The 24,220-nt window shown below is 40.4% G+C and overlaps 1 protein-coding gene across 2 annotated transcripts in view; it reads right to left on the minus strand.

The window, feature by feature from the left end:
- Positions 1 to 5,515: 5,515 nt before the first annotated feature.
- The window catches only part of snx25 (sorting nexin 25), a 230,848-nt gene continuing 212,143 nt past the window's right edge, over positions 5,516 to 24,220 (minus strand). For both annotated transcript variants that reach the window (XM_043705938.2, XM_043705929.2), the window contains exons 18-20: positions 21,180 to 21,361; positions 18,908 to 19,008; positions 5,516 to 6,127 (exon numbers count right to left, since the gene is read on the minus strand). In XM_043705938.2, coding sequence (XP_043561873.1) covers positions 6,032 to 6,127; positions 18,908 to 19,008; positions 21,180 to 21,361 — 379 coding nt within the window. In that variant the 3' untranslated portion in view covers positions 5,516 to 6,031. The remainder of the gene's footprint in view (positions 6,128 to 18,907; positions 19,009 to 21,179; positions 21,362 to 24,220) is intronic.

Consider the following 24,220-nt stretch of genomic DNA (forward strand, 5'->3'; position numbering starts at 1 on the left):
CAACATATAGTCTAGTGATAATGATCGAGACTAGTAATATGGTATTGGTAATGGTAGAATGGTGATAATGGTACTGCAGTAATAATCCAGAGATCCTGGACTAACCCTTTGGATACACAATTTAAATTCCACGAATTAATAAATATGGGGATTGACAAGCTAGTTGTGGTAATTGTGATCATGAAACCACCACACTGAAGTATTAATATCCTCAGGGAAGACACTCTGTTCCTGTTTCTGGATTGGTGTACATCTTAAAAGTAAGCCACTTGCTTATACTAAAACTGCTAGAGAAACTTTAAAAACTAGTTGGACCATGCAGCATTGACCTAGACATTAGAAACTCAGCTCTGAAAAATAATCTTTACCAGCAGCTAGGAATTATTGGCAAAAACTGTGAAAGCTGTTCTACAGACTTATCAAGCCTGACATGGTCATACCAATTGACTCATACCTTATAGCCAATGCTGTAGTCTACCTCCCTCTAATAGGGAAGACCCACCAAAAGTGGTGGCACAAGGTTATACAATTAAGTAAAATTGGCACTGGAAATCCTTATTAACCACTCAGAACATGAAACCCCACAGGCAAAAGAAGTCTGCCAATTTCCACATCCTCAGCTAATAATTTCAAGTTGAACATTGCTTGATCGTAGTACTAGGGTCACAAGGGCACAGATAGTCTCTGGGTGGGTTGATCACCAAAGTGTCCTGGTAGCACCATCACTGAGCAGGTTAGCCAACTCCTAAAATCATATCTTTAAGACTGGGCCTGTGGGATGTGGTATGAGAACCAGGAAAAAAAGTAATTTTCCTTATTTTTGCCAATTTATCCAGTTATGATAGCATTGATAAAAGTGGTCACCATACTCAAGAATTAGGAATAGGAGTAGGCCATTCAGCCCATCAAACCTGTTTACCATTTATTAGGATCATGGCTGATCTGACACTTCTCACATCCAGTTTCTTGTCCTCTCTTCAAAACCGTCAGTTTCTCTACTGATCAAGAATACTTCAGCCTTAAATATCCACAAGGACTCTGCCTCCAAAGCTCTTGGTGGGAAGGAGTTCCAAAGACATGTAACCCTCTGAGGTAAGGAATTCCTCATCTCAGTCTTAGATTCCCTTAATTCTGAGACAATGCCTTCTGATCTTTGTTTTCTCACGTGAGAAAACATCCTCTCAGCATTTACCCTGTAAAGCCCCTTAACAATCCTGTATGCTTCAGTGAGAGCACCTCTTATTCTTCTAAACTCCAGAGAATAGAATACCAATCTTTTGATTGTAAGACAGTCTCTCCATACCAGGGATTATCCTAGTGAACCTTCTCTGGACTATGTCCACTGAAATGATATCTGTACTTAAATAAGAGGATCAAAACTGCTCACATTGCTCCAGATGTGGTCTCAACAGGACTTCATTAGACTTCTCTACTCACATTCGAACCCCCTTGAAATAAGGTCTAATATTGCATTAACCTTCCAGAAAACCAGTCTGCTGGCTTTCTGTACTTTGTGCATAAGTTTCCCCCCAAGACCCTTTGTGTTGCAGCTTTCTGTAGTTATTCATCATTTAAATACAGGCCTGTGAACGTGAAGTCCTGTCCTCACACTAAGATACCGTCCAGCATAGTTGATGATTAGGGGCGGCATGGTGGCTCAGTGGTTAGAACTGCTACCTCTCAGCACCAGGGACCCAGGTTTGATTCCAGCCTCTGGCAACTGTCTCTGTGGAATTTGCACATTCTCCCCATGTCTGCGTGGGTTTCCTCCTGGTGCTCCGGTTTCCTCCCACGGTCCAAAGATGTGCAGGTCAAGTGAATTGGCCATGCTAAATTGGCCTTAGTGTTAGGTGCATTAGTCAGAGGGAAACGTGTCTGGGTGAGTTACTCTACGGAGGGTTGGTGTGGACTTTTTAGGCCGAAGGGCCTGTTTCCACACTGTAGGATATCTATTAACTTTATTAAATGGGATAGATTCAGTACAGGCAGTCCCTGAGTTACAAATGTCCAACTTACAAATGCTCATATTTATGAATGCGATCCCATACAGTTGTATTATCATTAATTTTAAAGATCAGTCACATAAACATTTGTATTGTTTCAGATTATTTACAAATTGACTAACAAACAGAACAGAATCCGTTTGCAACCCAGGAATTGCCTGTATTACCGAGCAGATGAAAACTGGGTTCCAATGAAGTGTGCAGGATAACATAGTCAGAACAGCATCAGACGTCACGATAAAAGTAGATGCTAATCTGATGAAACAATAGAACTGCACCAGAAATAAGAACAAACTTTGCATTCCTGCCATCGTGATTTTGATGGGCATTCTAAAAAAAAGATCATTCACTTTGGCCCACACACATAATTGATACATAGATCCTGTGGCCAACCAACATCATACATGCCAGGTTTGAACCAATTAGATTTACTCGATGTGACATCAAGAAACTGCTTGAGACAGTGGATTCAAAGTGTCAATATCTTTGATATAGCAAGTAACTCACCTGTCTCCTTGATGATTGTCCACCATACAAGTCACAAGTCTGTCTTTTGATAGAATGCTGTATACTTATCCTGATGAGTGCAGCTCCAGCAGAGAGAAAAAAAATCAATACATCTATGACAAAGTAGCTTGCTCAATCTGGATCCCATCCACTACTTTCAACATTTATTCTCTCTTCCATTGGTACACAGTGGTAGCAGTAAACACCATTAATTCTATACATTGCAACAAAGCACCAAGACTTCTTCAACAAAAAGCATATTCTAAATCTATGATCTCTAGCCACTTGGATGAGCAGGGACAAAAGTTGCAAGTTTCTCTCCAAACCTCAAACTATCCCACCTACATTGCCGATCCATCACCACACTGTAGAGTGGAGGATTTTTGATCCAATCAACAGTGAGATGATCACCAGTAATGGCAGCCTATACACTGAGTCTGCGGGATGCTTACATGGCAAAAAAGCACTAAAAAGACACTCCTCAATTCTTCATTTGGGAGTTTTGATATTCATTTCAAGTTCTGGGGGAAATGTGGCCAGCATCGCTGCACCTGAGCAACTAAATGCTTGTTATACAAAAGGATATTGTCTTTTTGCATCTACTGCCTTAAGCAGTTTCTGGATGTCACATGGAGTAAATCTAATTGGTCAAACCTGGCATGTATGATGTTGGTTGGCCACAGGATCTATGTATCGATGATACAAATGGACCAAGGTGAATGATAACTTTTTTTCAAAATGCCCAACATTCATGATGGCAGGAACACAAACTTTATTTGGAGTTGTTCCTTCAAAACAGCACATCAAGTGAAGGAATTTTGGAGCCACACAATCACCCAAAATGCAGTTTCTTATAGTAACCCATTTTATTTGCAGCTGAACATTCGTAATGCAGATAGCCAAACTTACCTTTTTGAACTCTAAAACACCTCAGATGACGAACATGTTTAATGTCCCACAGCACTTCAAAGTAGTGTCTCAGTACCATTTTCTCTGAGGCAGTTAGGGATGGGTAATACAGTTTTTAAAAGTTCATTCACATGTTGTGGGCATCACTGGCTTTTGCGTCACAGAATTTCTTGCTCATCCCCAATTGCCCAGAAGGCAGTTAAGGTCAACCACATTGCTGAGAGTCTGGAGTCACAGAGACCAGACTGAATAAGAACGGCAAATATCCCATCTTAAAAGACGGTTGTGAACCAGATGGGATTTTCCTGATAATCAGGAACAGTTTCATGGTCATTGCTAGACTCTTAGTTCCAGATTTTTATTGAATTTAAATTCCACCATCTGCTATGGCAGGATTCAAACCTAGTCCCATGAACATTACCTGAAGCGACGCCTCATCTTCCACCTTGGAACACTTCAACCCCAGGGCATCAATGTGGACTTCATCAGTTTCCTCCTTTCTCTAACCCCCACCTTACCCCAGTTCCAACCTTCCAGCTCAGCACCATCACGACCTGACCTACCTACCAATCTTCCTTCCCACCTATCCACTCCACCCTCCTCTCTGACCTATCACCTTCATCCCCACCCCCATCCACCTATTGTACTCTTTGCTACATTCTCCCCAGCCCATCCCCCTCCCATTTATCTCTCCACACTGGAGGCTTCATTCCTGAAGGGCTTTTGCCCGAATCATAGATTTTCCGGCTCCTTGGATGCTGCCTGACCTGCTGTGCTTTTCCAGCATCACTCTAATCTAGACTCTAGATTAACAGTCCAGCACTAATACCACTAGGCTATCACTTCCCCATGCCATTGCTTATTAGCAATGCTCACATCCCAACAGGAAAGAGCAATGAAACCCTAGAATTCCAGAAAGGCTATGGCTGCTGAGCCAATCGAAATTTCTAAGATTGAAAACACTAGATTTTTGATAGGGGTTAAATTCTATTTGCTATATGCTCCTATAAATACTGAGCATATTTTATAACTAGTTGCACAATTAAGTAGTAAGGGTATCAAGGAATGTGGACCAATAGTGGGAAATTGGAGTTGAAATGGAGATCAGTCATGATTTAAAAACAGGCCAAGTAGGCTTGATAGGCAGAATTGTCCATTGCCGTTCTATAATTCTGCCTGATAAAATGGAAAATTGTAGTTTTAGTGCTAGAATGTAATTTTGAACCTGGTCATTCTGACCATTTAATGAATGATGTTACCCACAGTGAGAGCCAATTCATTTGTCAATGCAGAACAGGGAGAAGTGGTGGAAAGTGTATGGCAACTGGATGAGCCGAGAGAAATAAACAAAGGAGCTACCGTTGTGGTGGCGAGGGTATCATTGTTAGTGAAAATAGGCTCAAGAAGGGCTTATGCCCGAAACGTCGATTCTCCTGTTCCCTGGATGCTGTCTGACCTGCTGCGCTTTTCCAGCAACACATTTTCAGCTCTCCTACTGAATATTCATGTTTAAAACCACCAGCACAACTGATTTTCATTCATTTATCATTCATTGATTAATGCACTGGCTGAGACTTTACTACCATTGTGTCGGTGTGCCATTGATAATACAGTTATGCATCACAATCAATTGAATAGATGAACAAAAACTAATTTAGATTCCTCAACCATAATTCATTCTTCAAACATATAATTACAAAATGTATTTAGACAATAACATGTGCATTGTGACAGATATTACTTACAAATCACACCATTTACATGTTATAATGTTACAGTGAAGTCAGTGATACGGTGCAATGGATCCTCAACAAATATTGAGCATGGCTAAACGCTCATGAATCTTCATACAGCTACTTCTAATTTTCAGCCATGATGGTGGAGAGAAATCAAGAAATATTCCCAATTTAGGAGGCAAAGATCAATAAGAAAATTCATTTTCAACAGTTGGAGCTGCACAGTGGAGTGCACAATGTGGAATAGCCAAGGCTATTTATTTCATATAAACATGAGATCAAAGAGGGAGTATAGTGGAAATCAACAAATCATCATGAACCCTCTAATAGAATAGCAGAAAAAGAATTGCACTGAAGAGGTTAAGTTTTGTCATAATTTATTGCTTATAAATCATCTACACCATTGAAATCTTTGGTAAAAATAAAATCTAGCTCTATTTAACAATAAAATATTCACAATGATCTACATACATATTGCACACGAAGGCTACTCAATGATCACCGATAAGAAAGGAATGTTAAATTCCTCTGTGAGGAGCTTGCAACTTAGATATGACACATGCACCACCAAAAATAATACAATTCTCAAGTTGTCTTAAAAAATATTTATTCCATTTCTCACAACATTAATTACTGGCATCTGAACTTCTTAAGGAAACAAACTACTGGATATCAGCATGAAAGGAAACAGTAAGTGGCTTTATGCTTCAGCATAAAGTCATTTCACTTAGTGCTACATCTGTCACGTGTGAGGTGAAACAACAAACATCAATAAATCCCAGTCTATTTGTCCTTCTGGGGGGGAAAAAAGTTTGCAGATAGTGTTTTTTTTAAAAAAAGAACCAAGGTCCATTATTACTTTTACTTCACAGATATTCATGAGGTGCCAGATAGGCTCGGGCAGAGTTTAAGCTCTTCCAAATGAATTCGCAATTCTGGACACAACTCTATCAGCAACAGCTCCAGCAGCATCTGAAAGATGTGGGAGGGCAGGGGGAGAAGAATGAAGAAGCAATGTTTAGCACACGACTATCACAACATCTCTCTAAATCCAGATCTGAACCGAACACATCCTATGCAGAACATTTGCTGCAGCATGGTCCACAGAAAGGGATGTTACACAAAACCACACAAGAGGATACTCTACCACATATCTGGAAGGTGCTGAAACCCTTATCAAGTTTTGGTTGAGAAGGTGGTTTTTCATTTAGCTCCATCAGCAGACAGGAAGTTACAGCACTAGCCAAGAGTCCACTGCAAGCTGTCCACATCAGTGTTGTTCAAAACAGCTTGCATTATTGTATATAGTCATGAGTTATTGGATATTTTGAGACAAGCTTACCCAAATTAATTTTCAATTGTGCACATAACTTCAATTTCACACAGAATATTTAGCAGTAGCTGATGGAATGTGTATTAATCATTAAACATTCTAAATTCTCAAGAGCCAAACACTCATAACTTTGGCTGCTGGATACAGAACTAGGATATATTTTGGACAGAGATTCTTTAGCATGCAAATATGCTGATCACACCTCTGTCCAGTAACATACAAATACACAGTCTGATACAATACCTATTCAGAATTATTACTGTAAAAGGAGAGATTCGTAACTAGCCGCCAACAAATCATTCAGTTGTGTTCAAGATAGTAACTTATTGTCATCCTCTCAAAGGCAATGGAATGGACCTTGTAGTGGCCATACCCTGTCAATGCTTTTCTTTTGAGAATCACTCATTTTGTAAAAGTCAAAACTGAGAGTATTAACTTGCATATTATAACAATACTTATAAACAATTCCCATGCTGACCTGTTTCCCCAAAAGATTCACCATAATCAAGTGTGGTGAATACAGGGGATCTAGAAATATAATTTTAATGTTTGATTAAAGTAACCATAGTTTTACAAAGTGGAAATGGGTTCCAGCTTTCTCTTAATAAGATGCTGTCCCTCAGGAAAACATTTGTAAGAATTTGGTATATTTACTACAGAATGCAGCAGTGGGCTGGAGGGTCATAGATCAGGCACACCCAGAATATGACCACCAGTACTAAGACAAAGACATCAGTGGGAAGGTAAGAATATAAAGCTGTGAGGTGGGAGGTCATTGCTAGGGTCTTGTAGCTGGGATGAGTGGAGCAGTAAGAGGGAGCAAAGGTTGGCCATTGCATGCTTGAGCCTAGGTATTAACACAGGAAATGATAATATCACACCATGACGGGAAGAGGTTGAACAAATCAAAGCGTACATCAGTAGATGAGGTAAAAACAATGACTGCAGATGCTGGAAACCAGATTCTGGATCAGTGGTGCTGGAAGAGCACAGCAATTCAGGCAGCATCCGAGGACAGGCAAAATCGACGTTTCGGGCAAAAGCCCTTCATCAGGAATAAAGGCAGAGAGCCTGAAGCATGGAGAGATAAGCTAGAGGAGGGTGGGGGTGGGAGAGAGTGGCATAGAGTACAATAGGTCAGTGGGGAAGGAGATGAAGGTGATAGGTCAGGGAGGAGAGGGTGGAGTGAATAGGTGGAAAAGGAGCTGGGCAGGTCGGACAAGTCCGGACAGGTCAGGGGATCGAGTTTCTGGAGGTTAGAAGCTAGGATGAGGTGGGGGAAGGGGAAATGAGGAAGCTAGGTAGATGAGGCCAGAGTTTACAAAAATAATACAAAGAACAAAATTAAAAACTCCATACTTGAACGCACATAGCATTCAAATCAAAATAGACGAACTAGATGTGCAAATAGATACAAATGACTATATGCTGATAGCTAGTACAGAGACAGGATGACAGAGTGGAGGCGGTGAGGTTGCTCTCTCCTTAATGATGGTATTAACACATTAAAGAAGCATGGCTTAATTTCAGGAGCCAGGATATGGAAGCTGTTTGTGCACTAATAAGGAATGAAAAAGGCAAGAAGTCGCTTGTGAGAGTGGTGTTCAGGCCTAACAGCAACCACAAGATAATGGCAACTTGTCAAAAAGGTACGGAGGTAATCTTCGAGCATTTCAATTTACATTAAAACAAGAAACTTACTGGCAAATGGAGCCTAGATGGGGAATCTATAGAAAGTTTGCGAGATCCTTTCTTAAAGCAGCACTTTGTGGAGCCAACCTAACAGCAGACTGGATCTGGTACTGTGCAATGAGATAGGATTAATGAACAATCTTATGATGAAGGTGCTTTGAGGTAGCAGCAACCATAATGATTGAATTTTATATTTGGTTTTAAGGACAGATGCATGATGTCAAAGTACTGAAATGAATACAGTGTTATTATGAGGACATGAAAGCAAAGCTAGTTAAACTGAACAGAAAAACTTAATTAGGCCAACACAAATGCAACAGACATTTAAGTTTATATTTTAAAATACAATGAATGCATTCAAAGAAGAAGGAGAAAAGCAATCCAAGGGTAGAAACTACTAACCCACTTGACTAACAAAGTTAAAGACAATATTTCATGTCAGCTTTTATTGCAGAGGAAGAAATGGAGTCTAGAGAATGCAGAGAAATAAACTTGGATATTTTAAAAACAGTTCACATTACAGAAGAGGAGGTTCGAAATGTCTCAGAGAATGTAAAGGCAAATAAATCTGTGGAACCTGATCTAATGTATCCCAGAATGTTGTGGGAAGTAAGGGAGGAAGTTACAAGACTCCTTGCAGAAATACTTGCATCATCTATAACTTCGGCTGAGGTGCCTGATGACTAGAGGGTGGTTAATGTTGTTTAGGAAACGTTGTAAGGAGAAATCCGGGAACTACAGACCTGAGAGTCTGATTTTGGTTGTGGGTAAATTGTTTGCGGTAATTTGAAAGGATTTATGGACATTTAGATAGGCAAAAATTGATTAGGGAGAGTCCGCATGGTTTTGTGAGAGGAAAATCATGCCTCATAAACCTGATTGAGTTGTTTGAGGAAGTTACCAAGAAGTTGATGACGACAGAGAAGTACACTTTGTTTATTTGGATTTTAGTAAAGCCTTTAACAAGGCTCAGCACAGTAGACTGATTAGTAAAGTTAGGACACATGGAATTCAGGGTGAACTTGCCAAGTGGATTCATGATTGGAAACAGAGAGTAATGATGGACGGTTGCTTTTTGGGCTGGAGACCTGTGACCAGCGGTGTTCCACAAGGATCAGCTTTGGGTCCTCTTTTGTTTGTCATTTATAAGTGATTTGAATGGGAATTTTGAAGGCATGGTTGCTAAGTTTGTGGATGACACCAAAATGACTGAAGGAGGTTTTCTAAGATTACAAAAGGATTTTGATCAAATGGGTCAAAGGGCTGAAAAATGGCAGATGGAGTCCAATCTGGATACATGCAATGTATTGCATTTTGATTCAACAAACAAAGGGCTTATACAATTAATGGTAGGGCCTTGGGTAGTGTTATACAGAGGGACCTAGAGGTGCAGGGGCATAATTCTTTAAAAGTTTGTGTCACATATAGATAGGACGGCTGAAAAGACATTTGGCATGCTTGCTTTCATTGTTCAGTCCTTTGAGTATAGGGGTTGGGAAGTCATGTTGAGGTTGTACAGGACATTGGGGAGGTCTCTTCTGGAATATTGCATCTAGTTCTGGTCACCTAGTTAGAGGAAGGACATTATCAAGCTAGAGAGAGTTCAGAATAGATTTACCAAGATGTTACAGGGTATGGAAGATTTGAGTTATTTGAGTTATGGGACTTTTTTCACTGGAGCATAGGAGGTTGAGGTGACGTGATAGAAGTTTATAAAATAATGAAGGGTGTAGATTGAGTTAAATGGTAGTTGTCTTTTCCACAGGACGAGGAATTTCAAGACTAGGGAGCACATTTTTAAGGTGAGAGGAGAGTGATTTAAAAAAGACTGGAGGGAATTTTTTCTTTTTTTACACCGAAGATGATTCACGTGTGGAATGAACTTCCTGATGAAGTTGTGAATGAAGGTACAATTAGAACATTTAAAATACATTTGGATGGATACATGAATAGGAAAGGTTTGGAGGGATATGGGCCAGGAGCAAGCAAGTGGGACTAATTTAGTTTGGGATTATGTTTGGCATGGACTGATTGGACCAAAAGTTCTGTGTCCATGCTGCATGACTCTATGACTTTAACTTTTCTATCAGAGTCATAAAGAAAAAGTATACAATTTCAAAAAGATGGGTAGCATGACAGAAGATTGGAAGAATATAAATAATAAAAGATTATTAAGTTAGGGAAAATTAAAGTACACAAGAAAACTAGTTAGAAATATAAAAAATAAATAGATAGTAAGAGTTTCCATAGACATTTAAAAATAACACGAGCATTCGTCCTGTTGAAAGTGAATCTAGAGAATTAATAAGGGAACATAAGCAGATGGTAGATGAATTGAACAGGTATTTTGCATTAATTCTAACTACAGAAAATATAAACAATCCCAGAAATAGTTGTGAAGCAGGAAATGGAAGGAACAGAGGAATGTCAAAAAGTTACAATCACCAGGGAATTGGTAACAAACGAACCACTGAAGCTGCAGGCTGACACCTTCATGCAAACACCTTAAAAGAAGTGGCCAATGCGAGAGCTGATGTTTTGACTTTAAATTTTCCCAAAGTATCCTAGATTGGAAAAGTGTGAATGTAACTCCTTTATCAAAAAGGGAGGGAGATAGAAAGCAGGTAACTACAGGTCACGTGGCTTTATGCTTTAAAAAAATTATTCAGAGGACGGTGACATTGTTGGCTGAGCCAACATTTGCTGCCCATCCTTAACTGCCCCAGAGAAGACTGTGGTGAGTAGCCTTCCTGAATCAGTCAAAAGGAAAATGTTAAAAGTAATATTAGAGACAATACAACAGGTCACTTATAAACATTCAAGGCAATCAGGCTGAACGAACATGGTTTTCTGAAAAGGGAATCATGTTTAATCAATTTATTGAGTTTCTCTGGATAAAAGGGAATGGATTCATTTAGTTAGATTTTGAGAAAGCATTCGACAAAAAGCTATTGGCAAAAACTAAAGCTCATGATCAATAGTTCCTCTAATATCTGTTCAGTGCACGGGGCTTCAAAAGGTCCTTCAACAGCAGCAACTTCTGAAGGCATTGCTGAGCTTGGTTGTGCAGCTTAGAGGGAACACAGCTCATGATTTACACGGTAACACTCCAGCATGGATACAATATTGACAAGTTGGCGGGAAGCAAAGAGTAGGAATAAAAGGATAGATCACAGAATTACAAAATTATACAGTGCAAAGCCATTCAGCCAGTCATGCCTGTACTGGCTATTTTAACTCGTGCCAATCTCCTACACACTATCACCATTATCAAAACAATCATCCAATGCCCTCTGGAATACCTCAGCTAAACCTGCCTCCACCAGACTTCCCTGAACTACTCACTGAGAAAGTTTTTCAAGCATTACCCTTGCTTCAATTGTTCATCACTTTCAATGTAAACCAACCAACCAGCAGTAAAGGAACCAAATCAATTCCAGAAGAGACAGTACAGCAGCAGTGCTTCACAGGAGGCTCCAAAGCACAGAGGAGGCCACCCAGACAGGGGATGAAACGTCTGCAAATCAACTTCCCAGCTCGGCTAACATACTCACAACCAGCACCCAAGTTACAAATCTTCACACAAACCTTGAACACCATCGTGTTCTTATTTCTTTTACAAGTGGAGACAGATTCAGGGAGGACGGACTTGGGGGATACCTATCGCATTTCCAACGCCCCTCCACCAAGTCCCTCCTCTACCTTTTATCTTAGCCTGCTTGGCACACTTTCCTCATTCCTGAAGAAGGGCTCATGCCCGAAACGTTGATTCTCCTGCTCCTTGGATGCTGCCTGACCTGCTGCGCTTTTCCAGCAACACATTTTCATTTCTCAAACAGGAAACCATTCTTGTAAACCACTTCTGCACTCTGTCCAGTATTTGCGTCTTTCGTTATAATGTGACACCACAACTGTACACAATACTCCAGCTGAGGTCTAACAAGTATTTTCCATAAGTTCAACATCATCTCCCTGAACCCTATTTTATGCTCTATTAATAAAGCTGAGAACATAGTTTATGTTTTGCTCGCTATACCAGTGTTGCCATCTACAGTGGTTTATGCACATGTACACCTGGTCCTCCACTAACTGCTCTGTAATTGCTGGGATTACCGTTACAACCTTTTTGAATGTAACCGTAATGTTTCCTCCAGTCTTCTGGCACCTCCACACAGTTTAGGGAAGACTGAAAGATTAAGGTCAGTGTCTCCACAATTTCTATTCTCACTTCCATCAAAATCCTTGTTGCATCTCATCTGGTCTCAGTGAGTTGTTCATTTTAAGTTGCAACAACCTATCCAAGACTTGTTCTGAGTTAATTTTGATCCCTTCTAGTTTCTTCCTCAGTAAGAGTGGCCAGGACAGCATCCTCCTCTTTTGTAAAGAGAAATACAAACTATTCCTCAACCACCCCCCTGCCTCAAAATGTAAATCTCCTTTTGGGTCTCTGATCCACACCATTCCAAACAGTAAGAGAGTGATTATACAGTTTATGATTATATAGAGCGCTTTTGGACTTTCATTTATGTTAACTACTAGTCATTTCTCATAGCTCCTCTTAGCTCATCTTCTTTGCTTTTACATCTCACCCCAAACCTTCAGCTTTCCTGTTTTCTGGTCTTTTTCTGGTTGAAAAGGTGTAATCAGCATTGTGTGAGATCTATGCCAAGACTTCAACTTCTTACAACGAAATAAATGACTTAGATAAAACGATCGTAGGCATGGTTGCTACACTTGCTAATGGCACAAGTTAGATTGGAAAGTCAGTTGCCAAGGTGATGTTAGGAGGCTACAAAGGGATGGACTGGTTAAATAGATACACAAGTGGGCAAAGATTTAGCGAATGGAGAACATACATGGGGAAGATGCATGTAAATTTAGTGTTGATCAAGGTGGGAAATGGATTTCCAAGATGACTAGTGATAATCTTAATATGAAGAGGAAAGATTTCTAGAGCTATGGGGAAACATGACAATGGCATTCCTGTGCTACTTTCAGCAAGTATACACCATGGTTTTCTGAGTTTGAATTTGATTTATTGTTTTCACTGTATCTCAGTCCAGTCGGTTCTGGTATAATGCGATAGTTCCGTTCTCGTGCGATCTCGCTTTATTAAAAAAAAAACAATATCTAATGGGGCTGGAATCGCGTTAATAGCCAATACAAGTAAGGAAAGTTCACATTCTACAAATAATGGTCTAAATTCTTCAATCATGTTAAAGTCAATTAACATTGAAGAAACATGCATTATAGCAGAACAGACTGTACATGTAATAAGTGTTTTTTGCGTGCTATACAGGCAAATCATACCATACAAAGTGCACCTGGATAGCAGAACAGAGTGCAGAGTACAGTGATACAGCCACAGAGAAGGTGCAGAGAGAGATCAGAATCGACATTTGAGAAGTCTATTCAAAGGTCTGATAGCGGGGAAGTGGTTTAAACGTATATTCAAATTTTTAAATCTTTTGCCCAATGGAAGAGGGTGGAAGAGAGCATAACTGGGATTGACTATGTTGGTTGCCCTCCCGATGCAGTGGGAAGTATAGACAGAGTTAATGGATGGAACGCAGTTTGCATGGACTGGTCTATGTTCATGACTCTCCGTAGTTTCTTGTGGTCTTGGGCAGAGCAATTAGCATATGCATCCAGATAGGATGTTTCCTATGGTATATCTGTAAAAATTGCTAAGAGTCTATGTGGACATGCCAAATTTGCTTAGCCTCCTGAGGAAGTAAGAAAGAACTGAATGCTGGAAAAGATGGGAGTAGAGGGAAGTTACTTCAACATCGTCCTAGGAAGTTGGGCTGAATTATTTTCCTCATCTTTATCTATCCTGATAGCAACATCCAAAGCTGCTACAAAATGCAAGTTGCTGTTAACGTTATTGGAATGCTTATCAATGCTACATGCGATGTGTGTTTATGATAACCATTTAATATAGATTAGGTAAGCTTAAATCAGAGTAATTATCCGAATGCAAAGGCAGCCATCAAAATGTACACCTGCACATATGGTTTGTGATGCAAGTTACAGACATCCCTAAGCTGGAATGAGTTTGTGCCTGAACAGTCAACATTACACATGCACACGCAGGTATATAGTTAGTTGGGACCATTTCTGGTATGGTACATGGGATAAGTGCAATTCTGATTTAATCACAGCCAATTCAGCTGGACATTTGATGCTGATTGAAGGTTTTTCAGCGGAGGGTGAGGTTTGCTATCTAGGAAATATATTCACTTACCCAAAAGTCCCTGTCAAGCTAATGACAAGAAACAAACCAGGCAAATTCGAAACAATCAGAACAGGCAGTAATATTTCTTTCTAAAATGATTGTATCCTGGGATTGTAGATGTATTGCTGCCACAATTGTTTCTGTCTGTCCTTCTCTCCACAAGCTGAGGCTAACTCTACCTGGCCTGACCTCTCAAGTGTTGATTTCAAACAGCAGCAACCTGCAGTGTGATTATATGGGTAGTGCCATCTTTACACCTGGCATCTGCAGCTATGTCACTGACAGTGACTTGTGTCTCTGCAATGCACAGTTGCTGATAATAAATGCGGCCAGTTTGAATAGCATACATGCACCATCTCCACCACAACAAACACATGCATCAGGGGAGATTAGGCTTTGCCAGAGTTATGCTTTTTGAAGCATTATAAAAGGAGGGAGAGAGGCAGAGGAGTTGCCAGAGTGAACTGCAGAACTTAGAACTTTGTTAGGATGCCCAAGTGCCCAGAACTGGAGGAGCATGGAAATCCTGGAAGATTGTAGGACACACAGAGGTTATAAATAGTTGAGGGTAATCGGAGTTCATTCCAGACCAAGCAATGGAAAATGTACACAGCAGGATATAGACTCATTGCCACTTTGAAGTTGGCTACATTTCATAGCTTATCGCATTTCACAGCTGGCAGTGATGAACAGTAAAGCTAAATGACAGAGGTTCTGATACGGTCAGCTGAGAAGAATGGGAGGTTGATTAGACTATCTACAAACGACAGAGCCACAAATGATCTGGTTAAAATCATGTTTATCACATATTTCCAGTGAAAATGAGTTTTTACTCAATTTAAAATATCTTTTCAAAAACATTTTTCCATTGAGTCACATTCTTGAATATCTTCACAGTTACCAGACCACATTTTATGTATAGATATTGAACAATAACAGTCAGACGTCAGAAGGCAATATTTTATTTTATTCCTTTAACTAAACCAATGACATATGGCATGTAGTGTTTGTCATTCAACTTTCTGAATATAAAAGGCAGCCTTAGGTCTTTAGAGCTCCAGTAATTAGTACAATATCCGTTTAATCTAATCATTTTGCTCAACTTGACTGAAATTCCAAAGAGCTGCAAGCAACAGGATATAATTTTTGTTGCAAACGTTTCGTCCCCTGTCTAGGTGACATCCTCAGTGCTTGGGAGCCTCCTGTGAAGCGCTTCTGTGGTGTTTCCTCCGGCATTTATAGTGGCCTGTCCCTGCCGCTTCCGGTTGTCAGTTTCAGCAGTCCGCTGTAGTGGCCGGTATATTGGGTCCAGGTCGATGTGTTTGTTGATGGAGTTTGTGGATGAGTGCCATGCTTCTAGGAATTCCCTGGCTGTTCTCTGTTTGGCTTGCCCTATCATGGTAGTGTTGTCCCAGTCGAATTCATGTTGCTTGTCGTCTGCGTGTGTGGCTACTAAGGATAGCTGGTTGTGTCGTTTCGTGGCTAGTTGATGTTCGTGGATGCGGATCGTTAGCTGTCTTCCTGTTTTTCCTATATAGTGTTTTGTGCAGTCCTTGCATGGGATTTTGTACACTACATTAGTTTTGCTCATGCTGAGTATCGGGTCCTTCGTTCTGGTGAGTTGTTGTCTGAGGGTGGCTGTTGGTTTGTGTGCTGTTATAAGTCCTAGTGGTCGCAGTAGTCTGGCTGTCATTTCTGAAATGCTCTTGATGTATGGTAGTGTGGCTAGTCCTTTGGGTTGCGGCATGTCCTCGTTCCGTTGTCTTTCTCTTAGGCATCTGTTGATGAAATTGCGCGGGTATCCGTTTTTGGCGAATACCTTGTATAGGTGTTCTTCTTCCTCTTTTTGCAGTTCTGGTGTGCTGCAGTGTGTTGTGGCCCTTTTGAATAGTGTCTTGATGCAACTTCGTTTGTGTGTGTTGGGGTGGTTGCTTTCATCTGTAACGATCCGCATCCACGAACATCAACTAGCCACGAAACGACACGACCAGCTATCCTAGTAGCCACACACGCAGACAACAAGCAACATGAATTCGACTGGGACAACACTACCATTATAGGGCAAGCCAAACAGAGAACAGCCAGGGAATTCCTAGAAGCAAGACACTCATCCACAAACTCCATCAACAAACACATCGACCTGGACCCAATATACCGGCCACTACAGCGGACAGCTGAAACTGACAACCGGAAGCGGCAGGAACAGGCCACTATAAACACCGGAGGAAACACCACAGAAGCACTTCACAGGAGGATCCCAAGCACTGAGGATGTCACCTAGACAGGGGACGAAACGTTTGCAACAAAAATTTCCAGCTCAACGAACAGAACCACAACAACGAGCACCCGAGCTACAAATCTTCTCCCAAACTTTGAACAGGATATAATTCTGTGAAGATAGAGTGGTTGACATTTCTATTTTAAAACTATAAACAATTACAGAAAGTCAGTTTTAATAGATAACAGATGCAGAAGACCAGAACTTGGCAAAGTATGAGTGTAACTTGATATTATGCAGTAAAAATGAATCTCCAGTTTGTGCTATTGTATTGTGTTCCCTCCACAATTTCCCCAATTTATGAAAGGTTGGCAAAAGTCAAGGATTTGCAGATGACACCAAAATTGGTGGTATAATGGACAATGAAGAAGGTGATCTAAGATGACAAAGAGATCTTGATCACTTGTATCAATAAGCTGAGGAGTAGCAGATGGAGTTTAATTTGGATAAATGCAAGGTATTGCATTTTGATAATACTTACAAGGTCAGGACCTATACAATTAATGATAGGGCACTGGGTAGTATTGTAGCAGAGAGACCAAGGGGTTTACGCAAATAACGTTTTGAAATTTGTGTCACAAGTAGGCATGGTTGTTAAGGCAGCCTTTAGAACACTTGTCTTCATTGCTCAGACCACTGAGGATAGGGGTTGGGACACCATGTTGAGATGGTACAGGATGTTGGTGAGGCCTCTTCTGGAGTACTGTGGGTAGTTCTGGTCACCCTGCTATAGGAAGGATATTATTAAACTGGATAGGGTTCAGAAAAGATTTACCAGGATGTTGTCAGGAATGGAGGGCTTGATATATAAAGACAGACCGAAAAGGCTGGGACATTTTCCACTGCAGCACAGGCCGTTGAGGGGTGACCTTACTGAGGTTTATAAAATTGTGAGGGACATGAATAAGGTGAAAGACAAGGGTCTTTTTCTTAGTGTGGGAGAATTCAAAACGAGGGAGCATATTTTCAAGATGAGAGGAGAAAGATTTACAAAGCACGAGAGGCAACTTTTGTTTTGCACAGAGTGATTACTGTGTGAAATGAACTGCCCAAGAGGTTGGTGGATGCAAGTACAGCTCTAACATTTAAAAGACGTTTGGATAAGTACATAAATAGGAAAGGTTTGGTGGGATATGAGTGACGTGCAGGCAGGTGGGATTAGGTTAGTTTGGGGACAAGGTTGGCATTGACTGGTTGGACTGAAGGGTTTGTTCCTGTGCTGTATGACTCTAAATCATACAGAGTAGAACTAGAAGCTCAACAATTGAGCTGGTGAAAACCAAGCTGTATGTTTGACTTGACCTACGAAACCAACGGAAGTCTGCTCCTGGCCCCCTGTAACCTCCTGAACAGTAATTTTTCAAAGTCTGGCCCCTACTAGTGACATCTTTACTATGACTAAGTACCAGCCTTTCCAGTCTATTTTTATATCTCAAACCCTCCACTCCTGACAACATCCTGGTAAATCTTTTCTGAACCCTCTCCAGTTTAATAATAGCGTTTTGATAGGAGGGCAACCAGAACTGCCCACACCACTCCAGAGGAATCCTCATTAACATCCTGGACAACCTCAACAAGACATCTCAACTCCTATACTCAAAGGTCTGAACAATAAGACAAATGGGATATTATGTTTGACTTCACAACAGCCATCACCAGATTGACACACTTACTGAATAAGCCAAATTTCACCTTCATTACACATCATATCAGAACATTTAGGGGTGAAATTTTGTGATTTTGTCATCTTAATACTTACCCATGATGAGTGCATTTTGTTAAAGGAAGGTAAATGTCAGGCAAATCTCAAGGGAAAATCTCACCCTCAATCTCTGCCTTGTCTCTTAGTCATATCACATGGTATCTGATCATATTTGGCAGTTTCACTGTATAGGGCTTTACCAACCTAGTTAAAATGTGTTTCCAAGCTACCCACATAGGTTTACGCATGAGCTTGACATATTTCTTTTGTTGATTACTTGTTATTGAAATTATTTTTCAAAGCTGAGTACAAGATGGAAAAAAAAACACCAGTGTCAAAGAGATCAAAGTTCAAAACTCAACCTTGGTTTCCCTCAGCTGACTTCATTCACAGAGTGGCGAACAAAAGCAGTGATTAAGTGTCATATTAGCTGACTCAATTCCCTTTTCTCCAAGTTGCTGATCACAATGCAGAGCCTACATTGGGTGAAGTAATTCTATGATACTCACATAGAGTAGATGCTTGTTGGCACTGGATTCCTGGAGTGCATTGAAAACTTTAATGATTCCATGTCGCGCATTCTGCTGTCCGACGAGATTCTGCAGTGCATCTAGGAAAATAATACCAGACAATAACTAATAATTCTTGGTTCACGGTGGGGTTTATGGTTGATCCAGCACAAGGAAGAGTACCATAAGAGAAATTAAAATACTATTGGCAATAATGTTAATAAATCTGAACACACTTCCCTAAACACACATGATGCATTGGTTAGGATCAAAGACCACCTCTTTCCAATCTGTAGCTGTAACTAAATACACAGGCAATTCACTTGTTTATGTTCAATTTGTGTTTGATTACATTTAAACATTGTTAAAGTTGAAAATACTGAATGAGGAAGGCAAAAGTTGTGGAGGCAATCACCTCATGGTATTATCGCTTGACTGTTAATCCAGAGACCCAGATACCTTCTGGGGACCTCGGTTCAACTCCTGCAGATGGCAGAATTTGAATTCAATAAATATTTAGAATTAATTCAAAAAATATTTAGAAGTAAACAGTCTGATGGTGACCATGCATTCGTAGTCAATTGTTAGAAAAATCTATCTGGTTCACTCATGCCCTTTAGGGAAAGAAATTGCCATCCTTACCTAGTCTGGCCCACATGTGACTCCAGACTCTCAGCAATGCAGTTAACTCTCATCCCATGAATGAAAATAAAAAAATAAAGACCAAATAAGGAACATGTCCCAGTTTCCATTCCAAAGCCAAGGTCTTCCCCAGAGTCGGCTTTGTAACTACAGGGCAGCTATTTTATAGAGTCTGCGAACAGCCAATCACATCCTGACCTGAACCTTAACAACATCAAGCCTGTGACTACCTAGGACCAAGTGAATGAAGGGAAGAGACTATGCTTGAAATGCATCAATTTATAGGACAATGAACTCACTCCCTAAATAAGGTTATCTATCTTTATCGGAAATGGTCTCTCAAAACAAATGTTCAGCTTGAACCAATTTGTATAAACATACAGATTCATTTTACAATGATGGATATCAGGAAAAAGGGTATGACCTCCTGAAATACCAAACTTATAAACTCGATTTATAAACTCTAAATTCTCTCCAAATGACACCAGTTTCAAAATAATACATCAACGTCAGTCATGCAACACTGATTGGACAAGGAATCATTTACATCTCTTCTCCCTTTTGAAATTATGGCAATAAAACTGGCAAATTCTCCTATTCACTTAGGATTTAACCTCACAAGAAAAGGCTGTGTTTTAGTCTTACTCCTGTGTGAAGAATAATAGATGCACTTTGTCTGCAACACCGTGCTCACCCATGCACAGCAATACTCCCAACAGATACCCAACATATCAGCACACATGTGAGCCAGTGTTAGCTGTATATCAGGCACACAGGGGATTAACACTAGTGCAGCATCCACAGTGCTCATTTGCTCAACTGATGGGAATTAGCAAGACAGGGGTCTGTTCATGCCTCAACCATTTGGAGCTCGTAGAGACACAAATATTGCCAGATGCATCCTGCCATAGAGAGGGGAAATCAGTGCAGAAACCAGAACTCTCATTCCCAACATGGAATTCACAAGGTGGCCAAAGTACATTTCCAAAAGGGGTGTGTGTGTGTTTAGCAGAGGGAACATCATCAGAATATTCACTTCACCAGTGGATTAAATTAGACAACCGTCTATAAAAAGGCAAAACACCTGCAGTGCACTTCCTTTAAGTAACAAAAATCTATAACGTCCAAAAACCACAGCCAGTCTAATATAGTAGTCAACCGTTAATGCTTTTTCTCTGAACATACTGTAGCAGTCCAGTTTCTGCAGAGAGATTTAAAACAATCACAATTTTGTGTTAAAACACTGACTGTTACTCACTCACTGAGTGCGAGTTTTCACATTTAAGTAGTGGATTAAACATCATTAATATCCAGGGGATTGGATTTTGTTGGTATAAAAATTTAGTATAAAAATGTTGTGCAAAAAAATCCCTATTCATACTTAATAACTTTGTAACAACTCTCCATTTCAATTATCACTAAAGGATGGCAAAGTAAATCTGAAGTTTTTGGTTACCATGTCATTCCTTTTCCATGGTCATCAAAATGAATAATACATTGTACTTCGGCTGACAAATCAGGTCAGCCTGCAGGACTAATTGATTTTAGCGAAAAAGTCAAAATCAATTACATGCAGAAATTCAACATGAATTATGCACAAGGGTTTCATGCAATGCATCACTAGCCATACCTGGAATGTTATCGAGCAATTTCTGCTGGGCTTTGTGCTTTGTCTCCAATCGCTGTTGCTGTGTTCTGGCAGCTGTAGGAGGCGCTAATTTACCATTTGGCCAGAAGGCATCTCGAAAGAGATTGATGTAGTAAACTAGCATCTGTTCACTGACTATCCAGTTGATTGTGTCACGGATTTGCCTAAAATGAATAATGCACATTATCTGGTCATTGTCAAACATTCCTCACAGCCCAATAACTCAAAACGTTTCATATAAAATTATTTCACAGAATTGCAGCATAGCTAACAAATCCAGCATTTTTGCTTTTCCATAAGTTGCCTTGAGAAAGTGGATATGAACTTCAGCAGCCCGTCTGATGCACGTGAACCTCGAGTGCCATTCAGAAGGGAATTTCAGAATTTTGACCCAGTGACAGGGAAGGTTCTTTATATAATTCCAAGTCAAGTTGGTGTGTTTCTAGGAGGGGAACCAGTCTCCAACTTGTCTTCTGCCCTTGTTCTTATAAATGACAGCTTGCAGCTTTAGAACATGGCTGAGGGAACCTTTGCAGTGCAAATATTATTAAAATATACATTATCGAAGGGGCTAGATTTATTTTAAGGATTCAATCTATTCCAATAAATGATGCATCACTGCCATATGATCCTGTATACTTCTAATATGAACGTGATAGCGAACTTGAGAAGATTCATAGCTCAGGTTGTGGATGACATTGTTGACTTGCTCGTTGAGCTGGTAAGTTTGCTTGCAGGCATTTTGTCACCATATTAGGTCGCATTAGTGCACACTGACGATATTACCTAATATAGTGACGAAACACCTGCAAACAAACTTACCAGCTCAGCGAGCAAGTGAACAATCTCAGTGATAGAAAACATTGGTAAATGTTGATTTTTCTGTAGTGGCTAGCTTTTCTCATGCTTCACTTTATTCTGTAACATTTTGCTACATGCTGAAGCAATATTGTACAAAACAAAAGCACACATCTAAATGACCTCATGAAATTGTTTTTATTCACTGACAGGACATGGAAATTTTTGTATGAACCGTTTCTACATGACAAGATGACTTACTATGTCAGAGGGCATTCAAGGTTCGTGAGAAGATTTGTAACTCGGGTGCTCGTTGTTGTGGTTCTGTTCGCCACAATTCCCAGCTCGGTGAACAGAACCACAACATTTCAAAGGGCAGCTCAGAGTCAACCGTAGTTCTGTGGATCTGTGGTCACACACTTGGTAATGAAAAAATGTTCCTTCCCACCAGCACATTTGTGAACCAGATGAGCTTTTAATGACAACCCGGGATTTTACGGTCACTACTGCTGAGGCTAACTTTTTGTTACATTCCAGGTTTTTCCAACCGAATCCAAATTCAACAGCTGTTGTGATAGGATTGAACTCCTTATCAATCATCCTAGACTGGTTGTTTCTCTTGTCAGCTTGGCTAAGTTGGTTGCACCCTCACTTCTGAATCAGACTGTTCTGGTTTCAAGATCCACTCCAGGGCTTGAGCATAAAGCTTAAGGCCCACACTCCTGTACTGAGGGAGCACTGCATTGTTGGAGGCACTGTCTTTTGCATGAACCATTGCTCTTGAACATTGTTTGCTCAGGTATTTCAAAGAGAACCAGAGTTAACATTTATCCCCCATCAACATCACACTATTAAAACAAAACAAAGAACTGTGGATGCTGGAGATCTGAAACAAAAAACAAAGTGCTGGAAAAATTCAGCAGGTCTGGCAGCATCTGTGGGGAGAAAACGGAGTTAATGTTTAAAGTCTGGGGACTCTTCCACAGTCTGAAACTGGACTTGAAATGTTCACTGTTTTTCCTCTCCACAGTTGCTGCCAGACCTGCTGAGTTTATTCAGCAATTTTTCTGCTGACACTATTAAAAACAGATTATCTGTTTATCATCACATCGCTGTTTGTGGGAGTTTGTTGAACACGTATTGCCAGTGATTGTACTTCAAAGGGTGTATTGGCCATAAAGTGCTTTGAGGTGCAAATCATTCTTTCCCTTCTCATTAAGTCTCAGCATTGGACCCAGAAACCACTATCATGCTGTCCTATCAAGGAATTAATGGTGACAAGCAATATTCTGAACTTCCCATGCAGAAGTTCCCTCTCATCTCTCAGAACAATTACATGAGGAGTGGAAAAACTATAAGTATGCTGCAACTGGCTCATAATTTTCATTATTTATGATGATCTTCTCAAATGCAAATCTATTCAAGATTCGCAACTCTCAGCTTCCTATCTGTGGCACATTCAGCTACCTATTAGTTTCACAGATTTCCCTATCCCCCTCCCCAGCATCCCCCAGAATAATAGACCACAAACACAGTCAGGGAGGTGCTTGGTGATGGCTGGTATTTGCAAGAGGACTAGGGCATTGTTTTGTGCACCTCTGGACTGACAAACTGAAGGCCACAGAGAACTGGCACCTACCAGCTCGAGCCAAGAAGCTGGAGGACAGAGTTTGAAAACAACACTTTCAACTGTGGCAGGACCATACAAATTAAATGGTTGATGTGGCATGATTTAAATTGCATTTATCATCCAATTTTTAAAAAAGTTGATATTTAGCGGCTTCAGATGCATTTAAGTACTGACATATAAACACTTATTCCTTCTAGGTGGTCAAGATCACAAGGAGCTGCAGTGAGAGTTACTGCAGTGCTCCTTGTAAATGGTGCATGGGGCTGCCACAGCACATCAGTGGTAAAGCAACTGATAGATTAAGGTGATGGTCAGGGTATCAATGAAGTGGGCTGCCTTGTCCTTTTTATCAAGGAAGCAGCTCACTAACAACACAGAACAGAATTTGCAGGTGAGCATTATTCACGACCAATGGCTATGGAGAATCAGCTGTATCATGTCTCCTTTTTTAGGCCATAACCCATCTCCAACAATGCCAATATGTCTCCAACCGAGGTAAGAAGCTTATTAAGCATAAGTTAAGAGTGTACCACTTTGGTAAAAGCTCAAAAAGAGGGGTGGGGGGTTGGGGGAAGGTCTTGTAACATGCAAGATA

This window comes from Chiloscyllium plagiosum, unplaced genomic scaffold, assembly GCF_037043375.1.
Source record: "Chiloscyllium plagiosum isolate Xiang-an unplaced genomic scaffold, Cpla_swu_hap1 HiC_scaffold_2, whole genome shotgun sequence".
Lineage (NCBI taxonomy): Eukaryota > Metazoa > Chordata > Chondrichthyes > Orectolobiformes > Hemiscylliidae > Chiloscyllium > Chiloscyllium plagiosum.